The following is a 27,882-nucleotide window of genomic DNA, read 5'->3' as shown; positions in this document are numbered from 1 at the left end:
ATACATGGCTAAGAGAGACAGAACATTAAAGGACAGCGGGGCTGGCAAATGTTTTCTGTAAAGGACCGGAATAATAAACATTTTAGGCAATGTAGGTCCTATGGTCTCTGTGGCAACTACACAACTTTGCCATTTTTATCGTGAAAGCAGCCACAGACAGTATGTAAGCGAATGGGAGTGACCATATTCCAAAATATTGTATTTTAAAAAACAAACAGATGGTGGGCTGCATTTGGCCCATAGGCCCTGGTTGGTCAACTCCTGAGACAGAGGCTTGTCCTTTTGCCAAGGAAGATTTATAACACAAAAAGCCAAAAGTAAAACCAGGTGGTGGCATGAAATGGAAAAGCTGAAATCAATGAGTAAAAGTAAAGCTCTCCACTAAGTTTCAAAAACCAAAGGTAAACAGTATGTAATTGGAGAAGAGGTTTCACATAAAATGTCTGCTGAACTGGATCGGGGCAAATTTTATTCTGTAAATTTAAAAAGAAGAAAATACTGTGGGGGTGTTTTAGTTTTGGAGGATTTTAGTTGCCTATGGGACAAAGAGTGCCATGTAGCTGCTTAGACTATCAAAGGTGCTCTAAGTCCCATTAATGAAAGCAGAGCATCCAGGACAAACAAGGTGAGCATCCCAGGGGCATGGGGCTGTGTCTGAGTCACCACAGGACCCCTTGCTCCTAGCACAGGGCCTGACATGCAGCAGGTACCCACTGGGAACTCACACTTCCCATGCTGTGCTCTGGCCAGAACAGTTTCATATTTGAGGGTCTCTGTTCCCTGAAAAAAACCAGGGTTTGTTTGCCTGGCGAGTAACAAATAACTCTCCACAAGAACATGAGTTTTGATGAAAAGGAGTGTTTTTTTTTTTTACTTGTCACAAGCAAGGAGAGCGCTGGGAATACTCTCCAAAGCGGTGTCTCTGAAGGAAAGTGACAGGAGGGTTTTATGGGGTGATGGAGAGGGGAGAGAGTGCATTGGTGCATGTAGGGGAGGGGTCCCAGTGGCGCAGCCGCAGTGAGTCGTCCTGCCAGCACACAGGTCACATGTTACGGTCATGAAGCTATAGCTCCCCCTGGGGTAGTGACTTCAGGATGGTAATGAGGAAAGTTCACTCGGGTTCATCTAGAAGTTGCCGGGGTCTGTCAGAAGCTGGTTCCAGCTGACTAGGTCACCACATTCCACACGGGGCTTGGGAAGAAACAGGCAGCAAGGCAGGAAGCTGTAAAACAAGCTGATTGCTCAAGTTGGTTAAATGTCTACTTTCCCAGGAGACCCTCCCTGTCTGCTTACTTCTCCTCTGTGCTATCTCTGTGCTGAATTCAAAAGGGGAAGAGGTGTTTGAGCTAGAAGCTGAAGGAGGTGTCCATGTGAGGAGAGAGGAGGGATGGGGTGAAGAGTGCTCCCACAGAGGGCTGCAGCAGAGTCCATCCAAGATTCTCTGACCAGGCTCACTTCTGCTCTCTTTCCCTTTGAATTAAAATACAGGTTTCTAAAAAATAGGGGCAGGGGGTCATCACACTTTCTAAGAGTCTTCTGCCGGGCGTGGTGGCTCATGCCTGTAATCCCAGCACTTTGGGAGGCCGAGGCGGGCGGATCATGAGGTCAGGAGATCGAGACCATCCTGGCTAACACGGTGAAACCCCGTCTCTACTAAAAATACAAAAAAAAATTAGCCAGGCGTGGTGGCGGGTGCCTGTAGTCCCAGCTACTCGGGAGGCTGAGGCAGGAGAATGGCGTGAACCCGGGAGGCGGAGCTTGCAGTGAGCCCAGGTCACACCACTGCACTCCAGCCTGGGCGACAGAGCGAGACTTCATCTCAAAAAAAAAAAAAAGTCTTCATTTCAGCTTTGTTGTTTGTAAAAATATGCTCCCTTACCTGGATGACAAGAAACAAATGTGCTGACATGTTTAAGGAAAGATTTGGAGTATTTTAAATCAGGCTATGAAGGGACATGAGTTTAAGGAACTGGTAGGTCCATAGTAGGAGTGCTCATAGCCACCAATAATCCCCTTAGGAAGGAACTAATTATGTTTGGAGAGGACGTGTGTGCCTGATCAAATAATTAAAACTAAACTGCTCTCCTTGGAAATGCAAATTAACGAGTGTTAAAGCAACTCGGTTGGTCACATAGATAATAAATAGATGTGTTTTCTCAAGTCTGTTAGGTGGCACTGATTGATTTCCAATTCTGGCTACAACAGGGCCTGAGCGGCTTTTGAAACAAAGATGAGGGGACTGTAGGCCCAGTGGGGACAGCTGTTGAAAGCTTTAAGCCATTACACCCCACCCCCACCGGCTGCTTTTTGCTACTGAGAATAGGAGACCTTGAGGAACCAGACTTGACCTACTGCTGCCCCAAACCCCAGCCCTGCAGGCGTATGAGGGAACGGCGGCACTGTCAACCCTGCTCCTCCAGACAATACCTTCCCTACCACCCAGTGCTGTCAGGTCAAAGAAAATAAGGCACTGGCTGAGCACCAGGAGCCAGATGGACCTTTTGGTGCGGATATGGAGGTGTAGGGGGAAGCAGGGGTACGAGGCCTTGGGGGGCTGACTGGAGTACTGTTACATGAGTTTTTAAAAAGGTTTTGCTCAGCAATTACTTAATAAAAAGTCTTATCAAACAATAAACAAAAAGCCCCAAACTCAGGTTACAAATGTTTTATCATTTTGTCAAAGAACCTGTATTAGTTAAGCACCTATTACACAGAACTTGCTCTTGAGTGGGCCTTTGTAGGTGGGCTGGGAGAAGAAAATTGAATTTCTGCCTTGAAGGAAGTTACATTCTTGTTGCGGGGACAGATTTTAGGTAAACAAAGAGCATGTTCCCAATTCCTTTTTCCTTGCTGGCATCAGGCCCTTTCCTACACCTCTCATCTGGAGGAAAATGATTACCTAGAGCAGGTGTGACAAGTGACATAAGAGGGAGAGAGAAGCCCCACCAGGGCATTGCTGTAGGATCTCATTTAGCCCTCCAGAGGCTGTGTGAGGGAGCCTCTTATCTCCTTGCAGCCCAGGGACCTGAACCTTCAAGAGATGTAGGGTAATGATGCTATCTTGTTCCAAGGGGGGATGCAAGAGGTGGATGAGGTTAAGACACAAAGGAACACCTAACAGTGCATAGAACCAATAAGCACTCAGTGAATGCTCCCTCTGATTCCTAGGTAACTTGCCCAAGGCCGCAGACATAGTTGAGGACAGAACCAGGATTCATTCACACCCTGGTTAGCCCAATTAAAAAGCCCCCACCTTTCCTTCCTGGCTGCAGGTGCCTCTTGGGATTCAGTTGCCTTCATCTTCCTCCTCGTCTTCCCTCCTATTTGCGGTCACACATCCAGCCTCTTTCAAGTCCACCCAGAGAGCCTTTTCTTTCCGTGTGTTGGAACGCAGTGTTGACAACTTCCTGGCCTTCCAGTATAAGCAGAGGAGGGAGATGAGCAGAAGCAGGAGCAGGACGAAGGGGCAGATGAACAGGAAATAGAGTAAAGGGGCCGAGGAGCAGATCCTGGAAGGAAGTGTGGGCTCTGCAACGAAGGGAGAAACAAGAGAGTAATTCATCTCCAACTTATTTGTACTAGTCAATTACAAACACTCCTGGGATTTATTGTTATAGGCAAGTATATGTAAAAATAATGGGGCCAAATAGCAGTGGGCCCCTGAAATCATGAGGAGCACAGGACAGAGCACTGGGGGAAGAGAGCTCCTGGAACAGGCTCTTCTAATGCAACAGCCCCTTGCCCTGCGATTTCCAACCACTGGAGGTTCCGATGACCTACTTAAAACTAACAGCCAAAATGAAAAACAAAACAAAAAAGAAAACCTCTCCTTTAATCTTCTTTCTTCAGAAAAGATATCTATAATTCAACCCTCGTTCTCAAGTGTTGCCAGTCCTGAATTTTTAACTGAGTTATTCCCACTGCTGCTCCTCCAACACACAGGCACACACTCTTTCTCACACACACATACACACTCTGCCCTGCACTCTGCACTGTCCTTATAAAACAATCACACCCACAATGAGAAGCCCCTACCCCCGCTGACCCAAGCCTGGCCCTCCCTGTGGGTCTCCTCCTTCCCCGGCCCCCTCCCTCCCACTCCTTTCCTGTGTTGCTCTGGCTGTGGCCACCATCTGACATGCTCCATGCATCTGAGCCTCTAGGTCCCTCTGGCCTAGCTCCGTCACACTTCCTACTCTCTCAGCTCTTCCTACCTTGCTGCAGGCACAGTTCTTCTCTTCCATCCCGTTCTTGCTCAGCCCTTTGTTTAGGCCTCTTTAATTCCCTTTTACTCATCTCCTTTGTTCACTATAGTTACTTGAGTATGTCTGATAGTGCCATTTGTTTCTATATCCCCTACAGTGCCTAGCACATGTGCTCAGTAACTTTTGCTGATCTGAATTAAATTGGATTGACTGCAACCACATGGGCAAAAGATACTATATAAAGGCATGCTGAAGCATATGATCATCCCGCAGCTGCAGTCCGCCGGGAAGCACTATCAGCAGACACACACGCAGAGCACGCACAAGCAGCCCCAAAGTGGCTCCTGGCCACACAGCCAGGAAAGCAAAGGCCCAGAAGACTGCAAACACCACAGGTTTCAGGAAACAGTCTATTGAAGCAGAAAGACACATGCTTAAAGAGACCAATTACTAAATGTAGTCTTCCAATTACATTTATTTATGACATGATATCTGAAATCAGGGCTGTTCTGAAATATTCAATGCTAACAGTAGCTGTGCTTTTACTGGAAAATTGTAATGACATAAGCAATTTCTTCTTCAAAGGTTAAGCTACAGGATTCATGGGATTATGGATGCTTAGAGATGAAAGAGGTTTAGAGGTCATTTTGACCAACCTCCTGCTGCAAGAATTCCATTTTTGGCATTGCCAATGAATCCTACATGTTAAAGAACATCTCTTTGATGATTGTCAAGAAAGAATCTAGACATTCGCTCACCTCCTGCACTGTGAGCTCCTTGAGGGTAGGGCCTGTGTCTTGTGTGTCTTTTTATCTTCCTCAACTCTTTGTTCACAGGGTCTCAATGGAGCCTGATGAATGAATCAATTGCATGAGTACATTCCACACATGGGAACCCAGGGATGGCTGCCATCATGCTATACAAAGTACAGATCATCACTGAACATTAGGCTGGCAGCTCTGAATGGGGCTGGCAAAGAGCAGCAGAGGTTCATGGCCTGGATTTTCTCTGATCTCATTTGTATCCTTCATCCTAAATTTAGTTTTGTTTTTTGAAATGGTGAGCAATGATAAAGTTAGGTTTTGAATTCTTTATCATCCCTCTGCTCCACATCCTATCTGACCCCTCTTCCAATGACCCTGCTTGACTACAGTTATTCTCCCCCGGTCTTATCTGAGTACATTTGAAGGCCCGTGGCTAGAAGGAAGCATAGACTGCAATGATGCAAGTGAATGGAGCCATGGAGTCCAGGTATTATAAGGACTGGCTGTGAGCATTTGTGCAGAGTAGTGAATGAGCACCTACTGTGTTTCAAAGAGAGCTGAGTTCAAATCCTCAATCTTCAATGTGCTGTTATTGACATTGGATAAGTTACTTATCCTCTCTTAATCATTAGTTTCCTCATCAGCCAAATAGGGATAACAATTTCTAGAGTTGTGATGAGATAATGTATAATAAAGCATCTAACGAAGTGCCTAAAGCATTTGTGGAGTCAGCAAGCAATAAATATTAGCTAGAATGCTACTGAGAAAGCTAAGAAAATCACAGGAAACCTTCTCCCAAGAGAACAGACAGAGAACAGGGCTGGAGCCTACAGATCTCTCTCACAGGGACCCCAGGCTTGGCCATCTTCCTCCACAGGCTCTCTCTCCCTTAGATCTCTAGTCCCCCTGTCCTCAGACCTGGGTGACATTCAGCAAAGACTGAAATGATTACTTAGGAGGCCCTGGCTTCCTTTTCTACTCATGGGAGGCAGAGAATTGTGAGGTGAGAGTCCACAGCACCAGGTATTACAGTTGCTAGAATGGTGGGGTAATGATGGCGAGATGGGGCCACTACACAGGAGGTGGAAATAAATCTGCTACTCTGCTTTTCAGCATGAAGGAACAGCCAGAGGGCTTGGCTATCTTGGTGGGGAAGAGGCTGCCCAGCTTAGTGCAATCTGCCATCAAAGGATGGCAAGGTGTGCCCCTTACCATGCTGAAGTGGCCAACAGCTAGCAACTGTTAGTGCCTGTGCTGTTAAATCACCTCTCCTGGGAGGCCAGTGTTTGCTCTGGATCCCACAGTCACCATTTCCCACCTTCTGCCTCTCACCCATATCTGGATTAGAATTAGTGGCATTCAAACCATTAAGGTTTGGCATTTTGAATCAATCTAAGTAAGTGCCCAATGCTCAAAGTACAAGGTCTTCAAAACAAAGCCAAAAATGTAATGAGAGCACTTCATCATGAGGCTTAGTTTAGAACGTGCTTCCACCCACAGCCAAGCACAGCAAAAGGAGCACTCCTTTTTGATATTTCCTCAGAGACACTGACTTCAGAAGAAAAGAGGTGTGAGATAAAGAGGGGGCTGCCAACTCTTCCCCACTACCCAACCCCAAACATGCAGCCATGTGGGAGTTGGCTCTTGCCAAGAAATAAAAGTAGGGTAAGGTAACCTGATAACAAGTGCATCCCAGAATAAGTGAATCACTGACAGCATCCTGTTTCAACCCAACTGAAGATGTGCCTGCTCATTCTTTCATTAAGCATTTGTTGAATGCCATGTGCTAGGCCTTGCTGGAGGCACTGGGAAGCATAGGTAAGTAGCTTGGCATCTCCAAATACTTCAGTGTGGTAGAGACACACAGCTCCTTCAAGAATCCACTTCCTTACCTTCCCTTCTCCCCTTTCCCTTTCTCTCTTTCTCTTTCTCTCTTTTTCTTTCTTTCTTTCTTTCTTTCTTTTTCTCTTTCTTTCTCTGTCTCTTTCTCTCTCTCTCTATCTCTCTCTCTCTGTTTGTGTGTTTGTTTGTTTTTTTGACAGTGTCTTGCTCTGTCATCCAGACTGGAGCAAAGTGGCATGATCATGGCTTACTGCAGCCTTGACCTCCAAACTCAAGCAATCCTCCCATCTCAGCCTTTTGAGTAGCAAGTACTACAGGCGTGCATCAACCATGTGTCTAATTTTTAAATTTTTTGTAGAGACAGGGGTCTCAAACTCCTGGGCTCAAGTAATTCTCCCACCTCAGCCTCCCAAAGTGCTGGGATTACAGATGGGAGCCATCACATCTGGCCCAAGGATCTAATTTCTAAATAGACCTTTACCCAAATAAAAGCTGGGAAATAGTAACAAGTACCACACTACTACAGATAATCCAGTTCCCAGGAAGCCTTATAGCCTGGCCTATCAATTAATCACAGACAATTCTCTAGAATAAGACATTTAATGTCTAGGGTCTAAGGGTAAGGTAAAAAGACTGAGGAAGCTGTTGTCTCTGCCATAGCTTAGTCACTGATAAGGAAATAAGATAGAGAAGAAAAGGCAAGGTCCATTCTCCGAGAAAATGTCTCTTAACTTTCCTGCCTTCACTTGAGCCACATGCTCTACAGTCCTATTGTGTGGTTCTAAAACCAGCCCAAGCTGGGATAGCCAGATAGAGAGCATGGAAAACCATCTGTTAAGTGACCATAGGTAGCATATTATATTTGAACTGGATCTTGATAACACATAGACCTGGTACTCAACAGGAGTGCAATTACACAGTGATTCAGTAAACATTTAAGCATCCCCTATGTGCCAGGCACTGTGCTAGTGCTACTAATGAGACACTCATTATCTTTGCCTATAGTATAGTCTAGCAGTGTGACAGATGTTAAACAGGTAACTGCAGGTGTGGGGGCTAAAAGAATAAGGGAAGTCTCTGAGGAGGTGGCAGTTAAGTTGCTGGATGAAGGATGAGAGTGTTGACCAGGGAAAGATGGCATGGAGGAGCATTCCAGGAAGGAGATGGTGCATGCATGGTGAGATGTTGGACTGACAGTCGTATCTACTCTTCTATTAATCTTTTTCTTCCTTCCTTCATTCCTTCTTTCTTTCTTTTTTCTTCTTTCTTTCTTTTTTTCTTCTTTCTTTCTTTCAGATGTTGGACTGTCAGTCGTATCTACTCTTTCTTTCCTTCTTTCTATCTTTCTTTCTTTCTTTCTGATGTTGGACTGTCAGTTGTATCTACTCTTCTATTAACCTACCTTCCTTCCTTCCTTTCTCTCTCTCTCTCTTTCTTTCTTTTCTTTCTGCTGGCTTTCTCCCCTCTAAAACATAAATGTGCTCAAATCTGTATCATCTTCAAACCAAAACAGCAAAAAAGCAAAACTAAAATACTTTCACTTTTTTTTGACAACTTTTGCCATTTTATTGTCTTCTCTCTTCCCCTTGACATCAAAGCTCTTGAAAGAGCAATCTGCATTGCTGTGCCCACTCTCCCCTCAACTTGCTGCAGTCTGACTTCCCTGATAACTTTTCTGTAATTGTCTCATAATGTCAAATCCAATGGATACTTTCCCACTGTTACCTTAATCAACCTCTTTGCAAGAGCTGAGTCTGTCGACTCTCCTCACCCTCTTGATGCCCTCTCTGCCTTTAGTGTCTGTGGTACCACCAAATCCTGATTCCCTTCCCAGCTCTCCATCACTCCTATCAGTCTCCTTCACAGGCTCTCCACTCCCTCAGAAATGGCAATTTATGCCAGAGCTCCACCCTTGGGCATCATTATTGGCTACCTATGGATGACTTCTAATCTACAACTCTGGTGCAGATCCCATTTGGCAGGCTTGATGTCTATTGGACAGATCTTTATCAATAACTCACAGTTACTCTGAACTCAGTTCCAGCCCAACTTATTCAAAACTGAACTAATCTTCCCCTCCAAACCCCTCTAATATATTACCTTGCTTGGTAAATGACCCCACTATCCATCTAAGCTAGAATCCAAATGTTAATCCTTAATTCTCTCCTTCTGCTCCTTTGCCCTCTATATACAATGAATCAGCCTCTAAATCCTGAAGATTACACCTCCTAATACCTAATGCCTGTTCTTTTCTTAGTCGTCATGGGTACTGCCTTAGCTCAGGCCTTCATCTTTCCCCAGTTGGGTTTCCGTAATTTCATATACTACTTGCACTGTACTGTGGACCTCCCCTCCAATTCATTTATTTTATTTTATTTATTTATTTATTTATTTTGAGACAGAGTTTTGCTCTTGTTGCCCAAGGCTGGAGTGCAATGGCATGATCTCGGCTCACCGCAACCTTCCCCTCCTGGGTTCAAGCGATTCTCCTGCCTCAGCCTCCCGAGTAGCTGGGATTACAGGCATGGGCCACCATGCCCGGCTAATTTTTTGGATTTTTAGTACAGACAGGGTTTCTCCATGTTGGTCAGGCTGGTCTCAAACTCCCAATGTCAGGTGATCTGCCCGCCTTGGCCTCCCAAAGTGCTGGGATTACAGGCATGAGCCACTGTGCCCGACCTCCAATTCATTTTAATGTGGGAACTTTCTAAAAGGAAAATCTGATCATGTCACTCCCCTGCTTAAACTTTTTCAATGACACTCAATCACTGTCATGATAAAGTTCTTCCTTCTTAGCTTCATACTCTAGACACATTTGGGATCTATCATCTGTTCCTTTCCCTCCTCACTGGTCTCATCTCTTGCCACTGTACCATAGAGACTGCAGTTCCTGCCATTCTCAGTGACCAGGAGTTCCCCGAATATAACATGAAATTTTACATCTTATTATCATCTTGCATACTCTTTCATGTTCCTAAAATATGTTTCTTCCTTTTCATGAGCCCCAGACTCTGGGGAACCTTCCCAGATCATCTCCCTACCTAGCCCTTCACCCCAGCCCTGCCTCTGTTGTTCCTCTAGTCTACTGGAAATACTTCTTTGATGACACCTGTTATGTTGAACTTGATTTCTCCCACTGGATTCCAAGCTCGGTGGGAACAGACTCTGTCATGTACACTTTTGTGGCCTCAGAACCTGATATAGTTATTTATTAAACAAGTGTCATTATTTTGTCACATAGATGTACACATGTAGGTATGTGTGTACCTGTGTGTATATGTATGTGCAGCGGGTTTGGAGGCATAAGGGGAAAAGGAGATTACATTTGCTGAGCACTGACAATGTGCCAGGCACTGTACTGGATACTTTATACATATTTATATTGTGATCTTCATTTTATAGAAAGCTGAGGCTCACAGCAAGTAACCAGAGTATGATTTCATAGCTGGTATTGGTAGTAGAGCTGTGATTTGAGCCTAGGCTGGTCTGATTCCAGCCCCTGGGAATTTTTATCACCCCACACTGCCTCCCTGACTACCAGGAAGGAACAGCCAGGTGGAGGAGCCCAGATGGTACATTACAGGGATTTCCTTGGAAATCCTCAACATTAATTACCCTCAAAACCCTCAGTTTGTCATGACAAAGGTTTTCTGAAGAATACGAAGGCCACTCAATTTTTTAATGTTTTCTTTCCAGGTTTATCTTTTAAAAACCATATACCTGTTTTACAAGGATCTCACAAAGATTAACAATATGTATGCTATGAAGGATCCCATCTGCCTCAGAGAAGATACGCTTTTCATCACAGACTGTATACTTTTTACAGTTCTTATCTATTTATTCTACTGCAAAAACTGCCGATTCTACAGAGCCTATTAATTTCACTGGGAAAACATGTACGGAATGTGCTCATGAGTATGGGACTTCCTGTAATTGTTGGAAAGAAGAAAAAGGCTGATAGAAAAAACATTTTGGCCTGGCACTCAGGAGAAAACTTCTGCTGAGGAATGAACAGGGAAAAACAATGATGGACCACCTCAAGGAACAAATCGGATAGCTTCGACTTCCCCTCTGGAAGCCTTGCTGCGCTGGGATGCACCTATCCCTACTTCTTAGATGTTCCCATATGTTCTCAACAGCATTCTGTCCCTCCCAAGGAGTGTCACTAAAGCTAGCTGGTCTCTTAGGATTGTTACCTTTATTGATGATTTTCCCTTTATGCTTCCTGGTGTCTGGCACCAAGACCACACCCCTACTTCTCCAATGGCCCTTTCCCTCAGTAAGCTTAGCTTATTGCTCACCTCCCACCTTCTCCCTGAACCCCAGCAGAAAGACATGGACCTGTCAGATGCTCCCGATATTTAAGTGTCTATGCCAAAATCTCATGTGGACCTTGTTTGTTCAAATGAGTTACTGTTGAGAGAGACAGCAAAGTCATCTTCTTTAGGGAACCTGAAAATTGTCTTCAGTCTGAAAATTGTCTTCAGGAGAAGGAGCAAAAGATAGGTGAGAGGGAGAGCATAAGAGGAGAGCCATGTATTCTCCTGACCATGAGCTCGCGGTAGATAAACCCCTGGTTACCTGAAGGCAGCACCGTGAGCGCCATCCGCTGTGACTCATCGGATGCTTGATTAATCCACTTGCTTGGGTGTCCATGGAGCTGCCACTCTGCCACCCTACACCAGTACATTCCTGCATCCTCCATCTCCACCTGATGAAGCTTCAGGACAAAGTCTGTAGAGGATGAACGGTAACAGTGCAGGTGCCTCCTGAGCCCCTCTTCCCCATACTCCAGCAAGCCATCATGTTGCAAGTGCACCAGCAATTTACTTCCAGAGTTTTCTCTGTTCCAGTACCACATCACAGAGTACAGAGTGGCTGAGCTGCCTACACTCTCCAGGCTGCAGCGGATGGCCACTTCTCTGTGCTCAGTCACATTTTCGGTCCAGTACACTTTGGAGACACGTACCTTACTTCCTAGAAAATAAAATGGCAGTAAATTAGAGAATGCAGACTTTCAGATTGGATACCACCTCTGAAAAATCTAGTTCTCACTGGGAAGATCGTATATTCTTTAGACATCAGTGCATTCATTTTATTTTTTTTATTATTTTTATTTTTTGAGACAGAGTCTTGCTCTGTCACCCAGGCCAGAGTGCAGTGGCATGATCTCAGCTCACTGCAACCACTGCCTCCTGGGTTCAAGCAATTCTCCTGCCTCAGCCTCCCAAGTGGCTGGGATTACAGGCGTGTGCCACCATGCCCAGCTGATTTTTGTATTTTTAGTAGAGACGGGGTTTCACCATGTTGGCCAGATTGCTCTTGAGCTCCTGGCTTCAAGTGATCTGCCCACCTCAGCCTCCCAAAGCGTTGGGATTACAGGCATGAGCCACCACGTCCAGCCACATTCATTTTAATTCTTGTCCTTGATCCCTGTTTTTCTCTCACATTTGCCAGGACATTCTCTGCTAGGAATCAAACCAGCCCCTTTCCTTCTTTAGCCCAACTGCTTGCCTGCTGGATCCTGCCATTGAAAACTACACAGCTTCTGCAGGGCCCTCTGCCTGCTGCTTTTACTTATCCTTGATTCACTCCTCCTCTACTTCCCAAAGTGGTCGTTCACAACTTTTAGCAGCTCCCTCAAGCCATGTATTCCACCAGTACCCCTCATTCTTAGCAAATTACTCTCCTCCCATACACCCAGATATTATCTTGGGTGTAAACACAGAGAGAGAGGACGCCATCCAAGAGACTGAACATTTTGATGCAAGTGTTAGAAAGCCATCCATGGGAGCTATTTAGATGATTGGATTAGACTGAGTTTTAAAGAGATTTTGACATTTACTTTTTTTCCCCTCGCTAACCAGCAGGTGCGGATTTAGAATGACAGCCAAAGTAGTTACAAACAAAATAAAGAAATTATAGTGTGCATTACATTTTCAATTCCACTACAAACACTTTCATTTATTTATTTATTTATTTTTATTTTATTTATTTATTTTTTGAGACAGAGTCTCGCTCTGTCGCCCAGGCTAGAGTGCAGTGGCACGATCTCGGCTCACCGCAACCTCTGCCTCCTGGGTTCAAGCGATTATCCTGCCTCAGCCTCCCGAGCAGTTGGGATTACAGGCATGGGCCACCATGCCTGGCTAATTTTTGTATTTTTAGTAGAGACAGGGTTTCACCATGTTGGCCAGGCTGGTCTCGAACTCCTGACCTCAGGTGATCCGCCTGCCTTGGCCTCCCAAAGTGCTGGGATTATAGGCATGAGCCACTGTGCCTGACTCAAACACATTTATTAATCTGTCTTTAAGAGAATAATTCTGTCTGACCTTGGACTCTTTCTTAGTTACCATTTTTACTCTCCCCTTTCCTTCATGGAGTAGCACGTGGAATATTAGCACATGGAATACTGTTGCTATTTCCTTGCCTCAAATTACTTCCTACTTTATTGTGATCTGGCTTCCAATCCCATCACTTTACTTGGCCAGGGCCCAATTTCCCAGTTCAAGGGACTCTCTAGTCCTTTTCTGTCCTCTATGTGGTTTTTGTTACTGGAGTCCAATTTCTCCTTGAAATTGACTTCTTTTCTTCCAACCTCAGAGAAAATATCCCCCTTACAACTCTGACCAGTCATTCTCAGCATCTTTCTGGGGCCTCTTGGTTAACTTGTTCCCTAAATGACGTGCACAACCGGAAGTCCACAGCCACACCAAGCCCACAGGTATGTTCTGCTTGACACTTGCAGTATTTTAAGAGAACTGGGCTGGGCGCAGTGGCTCACGCCTGTAATCCCAGCACTTTGGGAGGCCAAGGCAGGTGGATCACCTGAGGTCAGGAGTTCGAGACCAGCCTGGCCAACATAGTGAAACCCTGTCTCTACTAAAATTACAAAAATTAGCCAGGCATGGTGGCGCACGCCTGTAGTCCCAGCTACTCTGGAGGCTGAGGCAGGAGAATTGCTTGAACCCAGGAGGAGGAGGTTGCAGTGAGCTAAGATCATACCACTGACTCCAGCCTGAGCAACAGAGCAAGACTCCGTCTAAAAAAAAAAAAAAAAAAAGAAGAAGTGAATTAGTTGTGGACATTCTCAAACTGGGAGATGTCACCAAAAAAGATTTTAGGCATCTCTAGATATGCAAAAATATCTGACAACACGGAGCCCACATTTCTACATGGGAAGCACTTGAGCTAAGCGGTGGCTGCCTCCTGAAGAGGGCCATGCACATGTGGTCAAGAGTTTGGCGTGGATGACTGGGAGACAGAATGCCAATCACACAGATGGGAAATACAGAAGTACAAATGAGCATGGTGAGATGGCAGAGATGCTAAGTGCAATTTAGGGCATGCTGAGTATGGGGGCATCCAAGTAGAAATGTACAGCAGGCAGTTTGGTATGAAGGCTTGGAGCTCAGGAGATCAGGGCTAAGCACAAAATCTCAGAGTTATCATCTAGAAGGTGGTAGCTGAAACCAGGGCAGTGTTTAAGAAATTCTGAGGAAAGCAGAGAATAAGAAGCAAAACAGGCCCAGGATCTATCCCTGAGGAACACACACATTTAGCAGGGAGAAGAAGGGGCTTGAAGAACATACAGAAGGGAAGCCAGAGGGCAGGAAGAGACCCCAAACCAAGCTGCTGTTTTGCCCTTGTTGTCCCACCAGACTAGGAGCTCCTTAAGGGCCAGGGCTGTGCCTTCTTTATCTTTGTATTCCATTGCCTAATACATAGTAATGCTCAATTATCATCTAATTTTTTTTAACGTTACCTTGAAAATAGTATTTCAAGCACCAAATTAGATCAACTTCTCTGCATTGTGCTATTGGATCTTGGCCAGTTCCCAAACCTTGGTTGTGACGTTCATTTAATTTTAATCAACACTGGAGGTGACCTAACCTATGCTGAGAGACCTAATCAACCCTGCCCACATTTAGACAGTGGCACTCTTAGACCAGTGCGGAACTTCCATTACATTTTTAAAGATCTCCTGAGGAAGAGGAGACTCCCTCAGTAAGCCATTCCAACAGTTAACTACTCTTATTTGCCTTATGTTTAGGCAGCTAAATGTTGAGAAGCAATTTCTCCACACATCCCCATAGAGTTGTACAGTTTCTGTTCACAGTGGGAGAAATATGCTTCGTATTACTCTTTCTCTGCCAAATTACAGTAGAGCCCCACTGGAATGACACAGCTTGTTATTATAGAGATCTGGAGATACGATACCCTGGGTAGCTGCACAGACCAGGCTGCCAGGCTGAGAAGCAAACCAATCAAAGGGATATTGCTCCTACCTCAGCTCCCCAGAACCTCAGATTGGTTCGCCTTAAGTGACCTCCCCTCCTTTGGTGGACTACCCAGTCTTGCAGTCGTGTGTAGGTAGATACTGTTCCTATGACTTTAGGTCATATTTTTACTTCCACATAATCACTCCATAGAACAGCTGCCCAAGAGAAAACAGCCGTCAGACAGACAGACATTGTGAGGATACACTCGCAAGGTTTACCTGTGGGCTTGAGTTTCAATTCTGTTAGTCCTGACTTCTTTTCTCCAAGCTTGTGCCAAGTGCCATTTGTAGACAGGAGCCATTCCTCCACAGCACAGTGATATTTGCCCCGATCACTGTCTTCCACATTCAGAATGTGCAGCTGAAATAAGTCTTGGGAAACCTTCTCAGTATGAAATTTTTGTTTTCTCTGTGGGGTGTGAAACTCATCCCCAGTTCTTATAACATTGGTTTGGTCCATCTCCAGGATCTTTAGCCAGGAGGCATTAGTGGAAACAGGAGAAAAATACCAAATAATGGCTAACTGAAGGTTTCCACTGGACCGGGACAAGATGCTACATTCTATATCAGTGTTGGAGTTGATGGAGAGCTCTTGGACTTGACTCTTTGAATTCACTTTTAGCTTGCTCTCTAAATTTAAAAAAATGAAACAGTTACTTTGCTATGAAATAGAAAGTTAAGGTAGTAGAGACATTAGAGGTCAAGTATGACACTGCATCCTCCCGCCATCATATGGGTGAACTCTCTCTACAGTAGCCCCACTCACTGCTCATCCAGCTTTTGAACAGCATCACTAGCTGACAAGGAAGCCCATTTCATCTCTGGACAGCTCTGCCCCTCCAGAATGCTTTCTGATATCAAGTTGAACTTTATCTCTTCATAACTTCCATCCACTATTCCTAGTGCTACCTATGCTTGGTAGGGGTGGCGTGGCAGAGGGAGTGTCACACAGACAAGCCCAGTATCTCTCTTCCACATGATACTGATTTGGTATTTAAGCACAAGCATCTCTTCTGTCATATTTCATGTATCAGATTGGGAGAAAGTGGCCCTATTAATGCTGTGTTTGTGTGTTTACTATGCAGAGTGCTTCCGGATTCACAATTTCCAAACTCTAGTTGTATCTGCCTTCAAACGTGGGTAAACAAAAGGAAGTTGTACATGAGTGATTAAAACTGTGTGTGTCTTTGCAGTCACTTAACTGTGGGAACATTGTATAGATATGGAGCCAACTAATCTTTGACCCCAGCAGCTTTTCTACTTTGTCAGAAAGATGAGTGACAATCCTTGTTCCCAAATCTTCTTCCCAAATCTTCTTCTAGCGTCTTGCTCACATCACCCACTCTACTTTTTTAGCTTTTTATTGATGTTGCCCATAGGTCCCTTTACTCTTCCTTCAACAAATATTTATGAAGCACACACTATATTATGTGCCAGACAATTCCAGGCCCTGTGGATATCTTCCCTCAGTGGCTCACACTCTAGAGGGAGACAAGTGCAGGGACAGAGGCTTAGAGATGGTGCCAAGTGCCATTTGTAGACAAAGAGCCATTCTACCACAGCACAGTGATATTTGCCCTGATCACTGTCTTCCACATTTAGAATGTGCAGCTGAAATAACTCTTGAGAAACCTTTCTCAAGTGTGAGATTTTTGGTTGTTTTGTTTTGTTTGAGATGGAGTCTTGCTCTGTCGCCCAGGCTGGAGTACAGTGGCATGATCTTGGCTCGCTGCAACCTCCACTTCCTGTGCTCAAGCGATCCTTGTGCCTCAGCCTCCTGAGTAGCTGGGACTACAGGTGCACGCCACCATGCCTGGCTAATCTGTGCATTTTCAGTAGAGACGGGGTTTCACTATGTTGGCCAGGCTGGTCTCAAACTCCTGACTTCAGGTGATCTGCCCGCCTTGGCCTCCCAAAGTGTGGGATTACAGGTGTGAGCCACCACGCCTGGCCTCAGTGTAAAATTTTTGTTCCTCATGTCCCTCATGTAAGACAGAGGTATATAGAAGTGCCTATCTGAGCACACAGCAGGGTCTCCTAGCCCAAATACAGGAGTGAGGGGAGACTTCCTGGAGGAGATAATTCTGAGCTGAGTCTTAAGGGTTTATAGGAATTATTCTGATGGAGAAGAGGTTAAGGATTGCCACACAAAAGATGCAACTAGATCAAAGACTTTGAGAGTGAGAGGGAACATGGACTACTGAGGAGCTGCCAGTAATTCAGTGTGGCTGAAGCTCAAATTCACGATGGAAAGTTGAAGGAGATGATGCTGGAAAGACACAAATGTACCAGATGATAAAGGACCTTGCATGTCACACTATGGGAGTTTAGATACAAGGTGAACATAAGAGTTGTGACGACTCAGGTTTTCAACTTGGGTCACTGGTGGGGAGTGGGGACATAAGGGGCAATGTAGAAGAAAGAGCTTTGGATGATAATGGTGGGTTTATGTTTTGACATAATGAGTGCAGGCATGTCTTGGAGACAGCTGGATATACGAGTCTGGAGATCAGAAGAGAAATTGGTCAAGATAATGAATTTGGGAGTTGTGAGCATACAGCTTGTATCCATGGGTAGGGACGAGTCCACTGCAGGAGAGCGTATAGAATGAAAAGAGAACAAAGCTAAGAATAAAATCCAGAGAAACTGTTTTCTTTAAAGAATAAATCAGTGGAGGAGAAAATGAAAATCTTGTGTCATGGTGCCAAGGAAAAAAGAAGTTTCAAGAAGACAGATTGGGGCAGCAATTGCAAATACCACAGAGAGGACAAATTAATTAAGCATGAATTCATGAACAAGGGGATCATTACTATTACCAAAAATGTTGCACAGCAGCAGAGAGAATAATGACAGTGACCACGTTTGAGCGTCATCTTGGTGTGTCAGGTACTCGGCATGTTATATATGTCACCATATTTAAATTGCACATTAACAATTTACAGATCAGGTAACTAAGGCTTGAGCAGATTAAGTGGCTCATCCAAAGCTGTTCTGCTATCCAGTGATTGTCAGATCTAAATGACTTCAACGTCTCTCCATCACTCTTCCTAAGAGAATGCAAACTATAAGAGAGAAGATACATGACACAGCAGAACTTTGCCTAGGTAGTATCTCACTTTTAACTCCTATGCTCTATTATCAGTTGATGAGATGGATTATATTTGATTGTAATAATAAATTCTCTGACTCTTATACATTAACACCTTACAAATAAGTAGGTGGATGTATTCCAGTGGAATTTACCTTATCCCTACCACTAGCAGAGACACTGCAAATGTTTACTAACTGGTAAGGCCTGGACAGTAACTAATCCAAAACATTTCTTCTCCCCTCTAGCCAGGTCCTAGAGGCCCCCTGCTGTGCCACGTGGTACCCTTTAGTTGCTGGGTGGTGGGAACTTAGGGGAAAACGGGGAATGGGTAGAGAGCAGCAATTAGCCAGCATGGAAGGTATTTCAATGTTTTAACAACCAGTATGGCCAACCCATGCATACTAACTCAATGTTAACCTGGGTATCATTCATCATGTGGTGCTTACTTAGATAGAACAAATACAGGAGAAAGTATTTTATGTTTTATTGTTATAACTTACCCAAAATGGGAGGATTGCTATTTGTTTGTTTTTAAAACAGGGATTAATTTCAAGTCACACTTACCTGGTAAAGTGACGGCTATCCTCAGTGGGTGAGAGATGGCAGAAGCCCTCGGGGGGCGGTTGTTGTATAGGGAATTTCTGTCATAAACTTCTACTTTACACTGATACACTCCTGTCTCTTCCTCAGTGGCATCATGGACTAGGAGTTGTGAACGAAATAAAGACTGCGACACTTTCGTCTTCTTTTGGAACTGGGATAGGAAATTCCCCCATTCAATGGTGCCATTGTGGGTGATTCGAATAAGCTGGTGGAAGACCTGAGAGCTAGCTGGCTGGAACTGCCATGTCACAGTGAGTGGCACCTTGAGGTCAGAGTAACCGGTCCTCACGACACAGGACAGGTCAAAGGTGTTGGTTAACATCACTTGCGGCTGACGGCTCATCAGACTAACTTGTAAACTTGACTCTAGACAGAAAAATGAAACAGAATTTCTAATATATTTACCAGATTAAAATATAGCACTTTCAAGTTTTTCTAGTTGCCACCTCTTTGACTAGGACCATGCATTTGTACATTTGGAGTTTCATATTTTATAGAGTAGAAATTGATTCCCAGTACAGTCTGTCCTGAACTGTGACCTCAATTTTGCAAAGTTGATCCTTTTCTAAGACTGTTCCCAGCAGCCACAACAAATAGGCAGTGTTTCTCCAATCTGCTACTTAGACAGCTGCTGCTGAGTGGGTGGAGCACTCCCCACCCTAGTCGTCTGGCCTCCTTCCCTTACCCCCATGCGTGGGTTCAGTATCAGAACCCTTTTGCACATGCTCCAGTGGGCTCTGCAATCCCAGGGCCACAGCTGTCAAAAGCCAGAAGGTAAGAGGCTCAGCTATACTCGTCTATAAGCTGATTCATAGGATTTTGTTTTTAACCTTGAACAACAATTTACAAGTTGCACTCTAAAGATGATCTTTACAAAAATGAAGAAACTTTAAAGATTAATTGACAGAGAGGGTAGCCAGAGACTAGCTCTGTGTCCTGGGGTACACATACCATCACTGGGGGATTCAGGATAACACGCAATCCAATTCCACTGCAGAATGAATTGAGTGATATACAGGTGCAGAAAAGGACTTCCTTTGACACTTACCCAGAGACTTTACAGTAACTGAAATCTTCTGAGTCCAGCTCAGATCTCTGGCCTGGTTCTGAGACTTCTCAGATACTCTGCACTTATATGTGCCACTGTCTGTGATGGCAGTGAAGGTGATCTCCAGCTGGAAGGTGGCCCAGTCCATTTTCTCCAGCCTTGTGTTGCCATGGTAACTGGGTCCCCCATAGGAGGCACCCAGCTGCACAATGCCATCCTGCCCCATGCCAGCCACAAACTCGGGCTGTGTCTGGTCCCGTGGGATGTGCCACCAGCTCACAGACAGGGGACTTTCAGCTCCACCAGCCTTACAGAGAAAGGCGAGTGTCTCTCCTTCCCACACAACTTGCTGCTTGTTCTTGGTAGACACGACCACACTTCTTGCTGTGAGTTACAGATTATAGAAGAATAAAACTGTTTTAGGTAAATAAGAAATGTTCTAAAATACAGTGAAATTTCATTAATTAGGACTTGACTAGTTTGTGACAAGTCAAATTGGGCTGTTTCCTCTTGCACCACCCTCAGGCAAAAGATTTGCCAAACCTTAAATAGTGGAAACAAGATAGCAGAAAGAATATCGGAGGATGTATTTACCCTTAAACGATTTATTTATTTCTAAAGACTGGGTCTTGCTCTGTTGTGCAGGCTAGAACACAGCACTGTGATCTTAACTCACTGCAACCTCAAACTCCTTGGCTCAAGCAATTCTCCTGCCTCGTGCCTCAGTAGCTGGGACTACAGGCACGTGCCAACATGCTGGCTAATTTTTAAATTTTTTGTAGAGATAGGGTCTCTCTTTGTTACCTAGGCTGGTGTTGAACTTCTGGCCTCAAGTGATCCTCCTGTCTCAGCCTCCCAAAGGGCTGGGATTACAGGCATGAGCCACTGCACCCAGCTTACTTAAACAATTTATCACTTGCACATATTTCTTATTAGTCTGTTAAATCAACTCTTCCTTAAGAATATCTAGTTGGCAAAACATCTGGTAATGTTTTAGTATATTAATTAGGGTAGATATAAGAGCCTGAAACTAATAAAGCTGTGTTTATTTAAATTTTTAGTTTTTTAGAATGCGGACCTTCAGAGTTCAAGACGATCTTCCTCTTTCTTATCTTTCCCTAATCAATCTGATTGGTTTAGTAAGTGTTTTGAATGAGGAAGAAACATTGTTAATTATATCTCTGTTCACAATATTACCATAAAAAACAATTACTTGGCGGGAAAATACGTGTATATATACATATACATTATATATATATATATAAATAAATAAATATATATATAAATGTGTGTCTGTTTACAACACACGTTGTTGTACAACAACGTGTACAACAAGGTGTACAACAACACACGTTGTTGTAAACAGAGAGGCTTCTTATGTCTAAACTACAGTGTAAAACCATAAATGTAAATCTGGCTCCCAGATGGGAAATTCAAGTCATCATTCAACAAACGCATTTATTCAACAAACATGAATTCTGCAAGGTCTTTCCTGGTTGCCTTGTGAGCAATGTAGAGATACAGCAGGAGACTGTACATTCTAGGCAGCCCAACACTAATTTAAGGCCACGGCTCCTGGAGTCAGAATTGCCCTGGGCAACATATTTGACCACAGTTTTCTTTTCTGTAAAAATGAAGATAATAATAGTGCTCACCTTGCTGCATTGTTGAGAAGACTGAACAAATGGCACATGCAAAGAGCTTAGCCTGGATGGCTAGGGAAAGTACTTAGTAAAGGTTAGCTGCTAGCATTAGTGTTTAATGATAGGCTCTGGCAAAAGCAGAGGTAATTCAAAGCAAAAGAGGAAAATAAAATAGAACTGGCATTAGAAATCTAAATAGGACCTAAATGAATTTGCAAATTGTTCTTCCCTGAGGAGGAAGGAGTTCAATCTTTGACTGTTTTATGCATACATATACATAAGTAACAAAGAGAGAATGAAGGTTAATGTCCATAAATATGTTTTTAAAAAGAGCAAATCTGCTTTCAAATTTAGTTTTTTTCAAGTTAAAAATAGACTCATAACTGAAGTTTCAAAATTGGAGGGGAAATTATTACTCATAATCTCACCACTTTAACATAACCATGATGATTAGTTTAAACTAATGATTTTTTTTTTTTAATGATGTTTCCTTAGTTCATTGTGGCCATTACTGCCTTTTGGTAAGAAGTAATAAACTTATGAAATGTGTGTAAGTTACACATTCACAATGGTAATGGGCGATTAAAATATTCATAAATGATAAAATGTTGCTAATACTTCAAGTAACGTTTGACTTTCAAAACAGAATGCTAAACAGGATCCTTAATAAATTTGCTAATAACTTTTTCTGTGTCTACATAGTAAGCCCAGTGTAGACTCCAGCCTATACAAAGAACTATTTTTAGTTTTAGAAGATGACCCTATTGATAGGATTATCAGCTGTGTACCCTGAAGTTCCCCTTCAGGTGAAATTCCCACATACCAGGTTTACAAAAGCCTGCAGATATGTTCCAGAGAAGGCTGAGATGCATAAAGCAGAAACTTATCTCTGCATAAATATGTAAACTCACCTATATTGTTTTTCCTTAATTCTAGAAAGTCAGACCAAATGTTTAGTGTGAAAACGAACACCAACACACTTCCTGGCCTGCCACTCAAGGCCAAATCGGTGCATCTTCATTCCTAGTAAATGGCATATTGGAGAACATGAAAGGAAAATTTATCTATCTTTGGAGATGTCTCCAATAAGCCAGTGCAACAAGGACACCTTTATTTTTAGCTCAGTTTTTAAAAATTTAAAACATTAAAAAAAATTTTTTTTGCGCAATTAATCTTTCTGGACTTTGAATTTAAACCCAGCCTAGCGAATCCTTATATTAGTTGTAGATTTGTCTGTTTTTCTTCACAAAAGGCACTGATTATTCAAACATGTTTAAGGTCACCCAACCTTCATAAAGTAAAGGTGAGCTGAGCGGCTTCCTCAGTTCCGTGCATGCAGACATTCAGAACCATTTGGACTGGCGTGTCTCACCACATTACAGCAAAATGCAGAGGATGGAGTCTGCCCACTATCAATTACCTCTTCATTTCTTACTGTGAGTCAGAATTATGACTAAGTACTATTTCCCACACCAGGTCAACATAGTAGGAGACTAACAGAAGGCAACTGAAAAATGCCAGCAGGGTCTCAAGGTAGGATAACACGGGTGTTCATTCCTCAGGAAGGAGGACCAAGTGTAGCTTTTTACTCTTAACCTATTCATATCACACACACACACACACACACACACACACACAAAGGCAGAGGGCTTCATTAACACAGATGTTCTCTGCTTTAAGAAATATCTAATACATAAAAATTAGAACAAAAAATAAATAGACTCTAAGATAGCAAGAAGGAACTTAAAGACCATCTAGTTGTGTGCCATCATTTTACAGATGAAGGAGCTGAAACTTAGAGACGTAAAGTGGTGTGTTCATGGTCACAGCCTACTTAATGACTCAGGAATAGGACTCGGATCTTCAGCTAGTTTGGGTGCCTTCCTTTACTCCACTCCACTCCACCTCCCATGTGATCTGATTGAAACCTGCTCTTCATGAAGATCCCCATTGTATCCACGAAGGGGTCTTCTACTGACAAGGGGGCATCTGAAAGCAGCCCAATGCATGCCTGGCCTTGACTTTACATACCTGCTGGCTTCCTCAGGTGCACGTGGCTGTCTGGTGACTGCTTTCTCTGAAGCACCTGCCAGGAACCTGTGTGTGTTTTCATGACCTCTGCTACCACACATCTGTAGGCGCCTTCATCCTCTAGGCCCAGAGAGAAGATCTTGAGAGAGAAAGCCTTGGGGCCTAACTTTGAAACCTGGAGCTCTCCTTGACTTGCTCTCTCTTTGTAGTCATTCTTCAGGCCCAGGACTCCACCAGCATCAATGTGAGCAATTTCAGTCCCATTGAAGAACCAAATGCCTTGAAGCTGTGGGTCACGGCCACTGCCTACAACCAGGCAAACCAGTTCTAAGGGTTTCCCTTCAGCAAACAAGCTGTCAGCTGTAATGTTGACTTGAAAATCTTTCACTGGGAAACAAAAGCAAGGCAGGTATTTAGACAGCCCACAGCCTCTGTCCTTTCAGTACCAGAGAGAGATGACACCCTCTGTAAGGATGCCACAGGGATCACATTTTATGTGGGAGTTCAATTCTATAGTGGTAGGTAAACCCAAAAAAAAAAAAATCCTTAGAGTAAAAAACGCTCATGACTCTTCCTTAAATCACCCAGAAAGGACAGGACACATGGTTTTCTGAATGCACTCTTAGTAAGCAAGATGTATGCACAAATGTATGACACATATAGTAATGTATGCCTTTTAAATTAAAAAATAAAATATTGTATACTGAGTTAAATATATATATTAAATATTTTACACTAAATTGCTGTAAATTGTGATTTCTTACTCTCTTTTTTGGCTAAGAATATCCAGCAGAATTTTCTGAAGTTAAAAAGCACATGTGATATCGCTCCATAGGACTCATGAGTGTAACTTGGATACTTGAGGCCAACAGGACAATTTTTAGTGGAACACAATAATACTGTTTTTAATAAAGAAAAAACTTTAATGATCCACTATGGGATCATTGCTTTTAGCAATGGGTATACAGTATATGGTTTAGCAACCCCTTCCTGTTGGACAAAAGCCTATAGAGACCAGGAATCACAGACAAGGCCTTTATACTTGCTTTGACAAAAATGCCAAAAGATTATGAAAAGTAACAGCAGGCTGGGTGCGGTGGCTCATGCCTGAAATCCCAGCCCTTTGGGAGGCCAAGGCAGGAGGATTGCTTGAGCCCCGGAGTTCAAGGCCAGCCTGGGGAACATAGCAAGATCCTGTCCTTAAAAAAATTTTTAAATTAAAAAAATAATAAAAAAGCAAAGTCACTGCATTCCAAGTTGGGAAAGGGGGCAGGTGGAAGGAAACCCCAGCACTGACGAAGACAAGGCTTCATGTTGGAAACTGGAGCTACTTTGAGGCCCAGCTGTCTGTGCTGAGTGGGCTTTGGAGAGAGACAGGCCTCCCTTTGAATGCCAGCCCCACTCTCACCAGCTGGGTGGGCTTAGGCAGCGCATCTAGCATGTCTGAAGTTCAGAGTCCTCATTTTTAAAATGGAGACTCAACTACTTGCCTCATAGGGTGGTGGTTATGACTAAATTAGATAATGTAGATAATGTGTGAACAGAGACTGGCAAAAATGGTAACAAAACTACTTCCATGACTGGCTTGTGGAATCGATCTAGCCACTCAGTAGACCTTATCCCATAAAGAATCCGTGAGCAGAGCCAAAACTGAATGTCCTCCCTCTTAGTTATGCTTCTCAGATGACAAAAATACAAAATTAAATCAAACTTTCTAGCCAATTTTTTAGAGCCAACAAAAGATGAGAACAAAAATTAAAACATACCTCATAAATACCCACTACCTAATACTAGTGTATTAATGAATTTCGTAGGAAGATAATTACCTGCTGGCTGGATCCTCAGAGTGGTTTGATCGGTCTGCTTTTTGGTGATGAACATCCAAGTTTCATCTGGATCCTGAATCCATTCCGTTGCCTCACAGAACAGCTGACCCTGATCTGAGGACTGGAGCCTCTCTATGGACAGCCTGAATGTAGTGGGCCCCAGTTTGTTGAGCTGTACGTCACTGGCTGCAAACCGCTCTGTATACAAGGGCCCAGGGACCAATATAAAATCTTTGGAGAGAGAAATAATCTCAGTGGCTTGGCTTCCTCCTCCATCCTGTGTTAGGTACCAGGTGACAGAGAGGTGAGTATGTTGGGCTGTGGCTTTGGATGCCTCACAGGTGAGGGCTAATGGCTCACCTTCCTCCTTACCGAAAGTCTGAGAACTCATGGTGGCAGAGAGGGTATCTGGAATAACTGGAAACAAAGGAATGATAATAATGTGACTGGCCCAGTGCTTGTCCAGTGGGCCTCCTTAGATGGCGCCCCGAGCTACCCTATGTAAAGCACACAGACTTTGAGTTGGTTTTCCACTTGCCATATGCTTTCCTATCCATATGCTTTCTCTATTGCCAATGGGAACATTGGCATCTAGGTACAGTCTACGGAACTGGGCGAAGTAAATGTCTCATCAATGTGTTGACCCTCACTTTGCTTTATTAGCATAGGCTATAACCAATTTAGCTACTCAGACACAAAGCATGTATTTAAAGGGAGAAAGCACTGGGACAGAGAAACCTTAGATTCTGATCCTAAATCCATCCCTACTACGTGGACTTGGGCATGTCACTTCACCTCCCTGGGCCTTAACCTGCTCCTCTATAAGGCTGTGTAATAATCTAATAATGTAATAATGGCTGTTAAAATGTATCATTTAGAGCCCAAATGCAATCTTTACTAAAGTTTTGGTAACCATCTTACTACCCTACCATTCTTGTTTTCCTAAAATGAAATCACACAGCCTAAGCTTATATGAAAGCAACACTTAGATTTAATCAATGAATGTGACTGAGCATCTACTCAGTGCTAGCCACTGAGTAGAAGCTGAGGATGTGGTGGGAAAGAGGCATACAAACAGCCAATTACCATGTAACTGGATACATGCTGATAGTAGTGGTATGAACAATCTAAAGGAAACAAAAGTGGGAATTCTGCCCAAGCAGTCAAGATGAGTTCCACAGAAGAGGTAATATCTAAACTGGGTCCTGAAGTATATGTAGGAGTTTGTTAAGCTGAAAAGGGGGTGATAGATATTCCAGACAAAGGGACAAAGTGACAATTGCAAGGACTATGACCCTTTCCCAATGTGTAAATATGCTAGAGAATGGTAGTTTGAGAATAATCATTTCTAATTTAATGACTTATCACCTATGGTACCAGCTTTCTTGTCAAATTATTGTTCTGCCTGCAAGCAGAGACAACACAGGGAGAACTCTCACAGCTTTGTTGAATGCTGTTGCTACTAGCAACCCATGGAGAGCCGTGGACAAGGCCTTGGGAAAACCACACACCATCTAAATTTTTATGGCAAAGATAATTGAGAAAAAGAAACAGATAATTTTAGAGAACATGAGATACCCACTTGTGACATATCTCCAAAATATCCACAGGGGTACCTGGGCTCTTTTCCCAAAGAAAATGGAACAATATAAAGCCATGTCATATTGCAAGACATTGTCATGGTGGAGACTCTGGCTTCTCAGGGGCTGGCTAGCAGAAGTGGACAAGCAACTTACCAATTAGATTAGTCTTTGCACTGTAACTCCCATAGTATTTCTCATCAGTGTTCGGTGTGTGACACTCATACTCGCCAGCATCCTTCATCTGGAGTTTTGAGATGTGCAACAAGACGGAGTTGCCCTGGACCCTCTCCACGTAGATGTCTCCGCTTCGCACCCGCTGCGTATATACTGCGTAAGAGAAGGCAGCATCCTTGGTGCTAATGATCTGGACTTCCTGGGTCGGGTTTGTCGGCAGGTAAACAGACCACTGGAAATGCTGCTCAGAAGGTCCCTGGTGGCCAGTTACATTGCAGCCAATGCTGACTGGGTAACCTTCAGCTCTAAACAGTGGTCCTTTCTGAACTGTTACTTCTCTCTGGCCAATGCTGAGCTTAGCTTGTAAGTAGGAGAAAGAAAGGGGAATAAAAAGAGATTAGTGTTCCAGTTCCCAGTGTACCACGTTATGTATTTCCCTGTATTACAATTCTGGTAAATGAGATCGCAAGTTATTAGCTATAATCGACTCAAATGTTCAACATCTTCTTCAGGCTGAGCAGCAGTGGAATTGCTTGATGAGTTAATTATTCTTTTATAACTTTAACTTCCATAGTAATCTTCAGTCTCTTAAAAAAATTTAGCTTCATCAATGTAACATGACCACTTCTATAAAACATCTGCTTATCGAAGTGTACTTATTTTAAAGCAAATAAATGTATGGTAATTTTACATTATTTTCTGAGAAAATTTGGCATATACTTCCTCAAGCCTCAAATTCCAGGGTGCCTGCCATCGGGCAGTTCCCAGAGAAGTAGTTGCTGGAGACGCAA

At 43.6% G+C, this 27,882-nt stretch overlaps 1 protein-coding gene across 1 annotated transcript; it reads right to left on the bottom strand.

Moving 5' to 3' along the window:
- Nucleotides 1-27,458, bottom strand: CD101 (CD101 molecule; the record flags this gene model as incomplete). The annotated part of the gene is made up of 9 exons (XM_055111095.2): nucleotides 1-1,222; nucleotides 3,254-3,528; nucleotides 11,393-11,788; nucleotides 15,312-15,722; nucleotides 18,748-19,152; nucleotides 19,835-20,218; nucleotides 23,509-23,895; nucleotides 25,335-25,751; nucleotides 27,071-27,458. Coding segments are annotated over 8 exons (3,030 nt in total), but the record flags the coding sequence as incomplete, so codon positions are not given.
- Nucleotides 27,459-27,882: the final 424 nt, after the last annotated feature.

The sequence above is a fragment of the Pan paniscus genome, chromosome 1 (genome assembly GCF_029289425.2).
Source record: "Pan paniscus chromosome 1, NHGRI_mPanPan1-v2.0_pri, whole genome shotgun sequence".
Classification (NCBI taxonomy): Eukaryota; Metazoa; Chordata; class Mammalia; order Primates; family Hominidae; genus Pan; species Pan paniscus.
Note: the sequence above shows the minus strand (reverse complement) of the source record. Positions and strands in the feature narration are given on the sequence as shown.